Source organism: Salvelinus sp. IW2-2015, unplaced genomic scaffold (genome assembly GCF_002910315.2).
Source record: "Salvelinus sp. IW2-2015 unplaced genomic scaffold, ASM291031v2 Un_scaffold7721, whole genome shotgun sequence".
Lineage (NCBI taxonomy): Eukaryota > Metazoa > Chordata > Actinopteri > Salmoniformes > Salmonidae > Salvelinus > Salvelinus sp. IW2-2015.
In genome coordinates this window covers 7245-12975 of record NW_019948981.1, presented here as the reverse complement: position 1 = coordinate 12975, position 5731 = coordinate 7245, and the positions used below count along the sequence as shown (strand labels likewise).

At 42.1% G+C, this 5731-nt stretch overlaps 1 protein-coding gene across 1 annotated transcript in view; it reads right to left on the bottom strand.

Annotated features, from left to right (window-relative positions):
- The window catches only part of LOC139027144 (semaphorin-5B-like), a 29391-nt gene extending 24063 nt beyond the window's left edge, over window positions 1-5328 (bottom strand). Inside the window, exon 1 of the mRNA XM_070442306.1 lies at window positions 5235-5328. Within this exon, the coding sequence (XP_070298407.1) occupies window positions 5235-5328 (94 nt within the window). The remainder of the gene's footprint in view (window positions 1-5234) is intronic.
- Between the last annotated feature and the right edge of the window lie 403 nt (window positions 5329-5731).

The window sequence follows — 5731 nt, the reverse complement described above, 5'->3', positions numbered from 1 at the left end:
TGCCAGGGCGGATTGCAGAGGTCTTGAAAAAGAAGGGTCAACACTGCAAATATTGACTCTTTGCATCAACTTCATGTAATTGTCAATAAAGCCTTTGACACTTATGAAATGCTTGTAATTATACTTCAGTATTCCATAGTAACATCTGACAAAATATCTAAAGACACTGAAGCAGCAAACTTTGTGAAAATGTATATTTGTGTCATTCTCAAAACGTTTGGCCACGACTATACACACACACACACGGACACACACTGAAGTGGGTGGACCTTTGGCCAAGTTGAATCCAATTTAGTTCACCTGATGTAACCTGATGTAAGAGCAGTCTTGACATTCAACAGGAAATAACATTTTATTTTGCTCCACAAGCGAAGCTGCCATTCAATCCATTCACAGCACTGAAGGACACGTTCACGTAAACATAAGGACACACTGTGCTTCGAGGTGATTAATGTCAATGTGAAGAAATCACTTGTTGATATCTCAACACCTACTGTAGCAACAACAGCCATTGAATGTACCATATCTGAACAATAAAGGGCTCAATTTGAACAARCCTAACACAATGGTAAATCTACACGCAGGCGCTAGCACTACAAGTGTGTGGCAGAAAGATTTGAGCTATTTTCCATATAGAAAATGTTGGCCCATTTGCTGGCGTTGGTGGGAAAGGGCTGGGTTTTGATGAATAAACAARTTATGGGTGTGTGAAGGCTTGGCCCCTCACTGACCAATCAGAATGTGCTCCATGGGGAAATACTGTATATGGTTGCTTCAAGTTGTGTATTTATGGGATTTTATGTATTGCCTAGGAATCAACTCTAATTCCAATGTTAGTCTGTTACAGTTTGTTTTAAATGGCTTACAGAAACAAAATAACAAAATCTAGACCTATCTTTGCTAAATACATTAACTTGAACCCATTTGCAGTCCACATTGTTCTGTCTTTAATAGCGATCACACTGATATAGGTGCTAGGCCTACTGTAAATTGCATCGCCAAACATCGTCAATAAGCAAGACTAAATTAATTATTGAAAAGGCCTAAAAAGACAACGAATAATTTGAATCAAATTCTAAACAAAACAACAACTTGTTTTAAATGGGCTATGTCACACTAACAGGCCCCGTTATTTCTCCCTGTGGGCACATAATATTAAAACAACACAGACTACGGAGGGTTTTACACACATCCAAACTTTTCTCAGGAGCTGGACAAAGATTCAATATAAAGAGAAAGGGGGAATGTCCTCTCACTGTTATACTGCTGCCAAATAGGCCTATTTTCTGAACATAATCTGAACCATTTTACATGCTGACCACACCGCCCGCGTCGCGTGAGCGAGCATAGCAAAATAAACGTGCACATACATRCGTAGCCTAGTTCAATAAACGTTAAAAAATAAAATATTAATGTATACAGTTGAAGTCGATGTTTCACACATATCTATATGTGTACATAAACCACGAGTTTCGAGTAGCTTCTGATTTCTTGTTAACGAACTATAATTTTGGCAAGTCTGTGAACACTACTTGTGTCATGACACAGAGTCATTTTTCCAACAATTGTTTACAGACCAAGTATTCAGCCTTTTAACGTCTACTGTATCACAAATTCCAGTGGGTCAGCAAGTTACCAGCAGACTACTACCTGCCAAACTGTGCTTTTTAAACAGCTATGAGATTAAGATTCCAGCATCTATGTCATGCTTTAGAACGTTCGTCTGTCTCTCGAATACGTGACATCACTTGCGCCTCAAGCTTGAAGAAGTCACTTGTGATATTATCAAAGCCTACTGCTCTACAAACATGCAGTGGCCTCTTTGGGAATTGATCAGCCAAGACCTCAGAAAGGAAATTGTAGACCTCACAAGTCTGTCATCCTTGGAGCAATTTCCAAAACGCCTGAAGAGTACCACGCTCATCTGTCACAACAACGTACGCAAGTATTAAACACCAGGGAGACACGCAGCCGTCATACCACTCAGGAAGGAGACGCGTTCTGGCTCCCTAGAGATGAATGTACTTTGGTGCGAAAAGTGCAAATCAATCCCGAGACAACAGCAAAGGCCTTGTGTGAAGATGCTGGAGAAACAGGTACATAAGTATCTTATATCCACATAACGAGTACCAGATCGACAAAATTCCATGAAAGGCCGCTCAGCAAGGAAAGCCTGCTCCAAAACCGCCATAAAAAGACAGACTCGGTTGCAACTGCACATGGGGACAAAAGACGTACTTTTTGGAGAAATGTCCTCTGGTCTGATGAAACAAAAATAGAACTGTTTGCCATAATGACCATCATTATGTTTGGAGGAAAAAGGGCAGGCTTGCAAGCCGAAGAACACCATCCCAACCGTGAAGCACGGGGTGGCACGTATCATGTTGTGGGGTGTTTTGCTGCAGAGGGACTGGTCACTTCACAAAATAGATGGCATCATGTGGAGGAAAATGATGTGGATATATTGAAGCAACATCTCAAGACATCAGTCAGGAAGTTAAAGCTTGTCGCAAAGGGTCTTCCAATGGACAATGACCCCAAGCATACTTCCAAAGTTGTGTAAAATGGCTTAAGGACAACAAAGTCAAGGTATTGGAGTGGCCATCACAAAGCCCTGACCTCAATCCTATAGAAGATTGTGGCAGAACGAAAAAGCGTGGTGGAGCACGCTTTTTCAAACTCACAAAACAACAAAACGAACCGTGAAGCCAACGTAGTGCTCACAGGCCACTAACAGAAAACTACACCACAAACCAACTTGGAAAATGGCAACCTAAATAGGCTCCCCAATCAGAGACAACGATAAACAGCTGTCTCTGATTGGAAACCATCCGGCCACATCAACCTAATTACCCTAGACAATACAAAATCCCCATAGATAAAAAACCATAGACAATACAAAAACTAAACAAACCACCCTGTCACACCCTGACCTAAACAAATAATAAGAAACCAAATATAACTAAAGTCAGGGCGTGCTGACAGTATGTAAACTTTCGACTTCAACTGTACATGTTATTCACTCCGTCAACGAGCTCTGCGTGGCCAGGCACTAAAATAGAACTTGTTCTATTGTGTACACTTGATGCACTTCAAGTCCCGCCTCTATATATCTCTCATTTGGTCTCCTCATCTCTCAGCATTATACCCACGTGGTGATTAAAAGAGGAACTGAGGTTCACACTCCAGTCCAGTTGGTGTGTTAATGCACCTTAAAGTTGGTTGCCAACCGCCATATAAAGTCAAAGAAGAAGAAGAATCCTGAAGGAGGAGAGATTACTAGAAACAAACTCAGTTTACCCTTTTATCTGTGGATTAATTATCGGAGTAGAGGACCTTGTGCATTTCAGGTAAAACAACCCAATGTGTCACGGCCGTCTAAAGAACTGGACCAAAGCGCAGCGTGGTGAGCGTACATATTCCTTTATTTAAGTGAATATGCCGACAAAACAATAAACACTACAAAACAAACCGTGAAGCTAAAGGCTATGTGCCATAAACAAAGTCAACTTCCCACAAAGACAGGTGGGAAAAAGGGCTACCTAAGTATGGTTCTCAATCAGAGACAACGATAGACAGCTGTCCCTGATTGAGAACCCTACCTGGCCAAAACATAGAAATACAAATAATAGAACATAGAATATCCACCCCAACTCACACCCTGACCAAACCAAAATAGAGACATAAAAAGGATCTCTAAGGTCAGGGCGTGACACAATGTTTATATCCCAGCACAAATTAGCTAGCATCAGCAAGCTAGCAAGCTAAATTACCATGAATGTTTAATGCTTTTCGACCTGTCCCCAAATTAATCAAGTTGTTTCAGAGTTCGTTTTGATATTTCAACCTGCGTGTCCTGATCGCATCTGGTGTGGGTGGACAAAATCGACATGCGTGCGATGGCACGCGCGGCCCAGAAGTTGCATTGCAAGCACGACATGGACGTTATTGTCACCATAAAATCAGCAAGGTGAATCAGTCTAATAAGTTAAAGTTTGGTTGTAATAAAAGTTAACGAAAAACAATATATCTTCCAGGTTACGAATAACTTCTACATACTAGGTTCACAGATATTCACYGAGGTACTCATCTCTCRTTTCATGATGGACAYRWAGCCTACATYATGGAGGGGTTTTACGCATGTCCAAAATGGGACCTGCATGCTAAAATAACGTGTGCCTACAATGCATAGATACAAATGGAATGTCAGATCACTGTTTTACTCATATCAAACTTTATATTTTAATAAAGCTTTGGTGATTAAAATCTATTTCCAAGCTGTCTCAGTAGCCAAACCCTTTATAGACAGTCTWGACTACTTCGCGATTACATTAGGCAGACAAAAAAAAACTTAATTGAGAGGAGGGGATGCTTTGCTTGGTTTTTAATAAAATAAAACGAAATGGGGAAAAAACATGAGTTTTTTATGTTTCTAAATACAAAGTATACAAAGTATACAGGAGCAAAAGCACATCAGGCTACTCTTGTTCCATGGTCATATGGGCAGTGGGCAGTCTCACCGGCTGTGATGAGGCAGTTGCCCTAGTCATATGACCCATCCACCTTTGCATCGGCACTGCTATGCTTTATCTTGGCCAGGTCGCAGTTGTAAATGAGAACTAGTTCTCAACTAGCCTACCTGGTAAATAAAGGTTAAATTAAAAATATAATAAAATAGTACAACACACACAACGTTTCATCCTGCTAGGATCTCTCGTCAGGTTATTTCACAGGAAGTGCACCACACCCGTATTTGATAGACTGAAGACAAGCATCAATTAGGGCGGTCTATACATATATTAAGTTGAAGGGGCACACAAAACATACCTGTATATAGCCACTTCTGGAATATTGTAACGATGTGCGCTGAGAGTCGGGAAGCAAGTTCAGAGTGTGATTTAATCAATAAACCAAACTTAAAACTAGAAACACGAACAACGCACAGACAGGAAATAGAAACAGAAACCATTTCATCTGGGGAAGGAACCAAATGGAGTGACATATATAGGGAAGGTAATCAGGGAAGTGATGGAGTCCGAGGTGAGTCTGACGACGCAGCGGTGCGTGTAACGATGTGTACAGCAGTGTGGCGACTATAACGAGCAGCCTGGTGATCGTGAGAGCCAAGGAGGGAGCATACGTGAACAGTACCCACCCTCCCCAACGCGCCAAGCCTTCCAGCCGCAGGACGGCGACCAAATAACTATCCCGAGGATCAGGAGGCAACCGGTCACCTCTGCTGATGCGCGGGATCCTGTTGCCCGGGCTGAGACACGGGAACCTGACAGACTGGCTCAGGTGGGGGGGCCTGTCGATCGGCTCAGGCATGAGAGCCTGACGAGCCGGTGGAGGCCGGGGGAGCCTGGCGATCTGTCTGAGGGTACAGGACTGTAGCGGCCTCCGACCACGACGTCATTCCCATCGAAACAAAAAAAACGCTCAGATTAGGCGGGGTGGAAATATGATCACAATGTGAAACATGTTCCAAAGTGCTAATTCATAGGGATATTTAAGACCAACCAAACGCAGGTTTTAGCGCTAACACAGTTGGTTATTTGTCATGAATTTTAGACAGCAGAAACGCAGCCTATCAGCTGTGAAGCAGTTACAACACTTACATTACATTTTAAGTCATTTAGCAGACGCTCTTATCCAGAGCGACTTTACAAATTGGTGCATTCACTCTTATGATATCCAGTGGAACACCACTTACAATAGTGCATCTTAACTC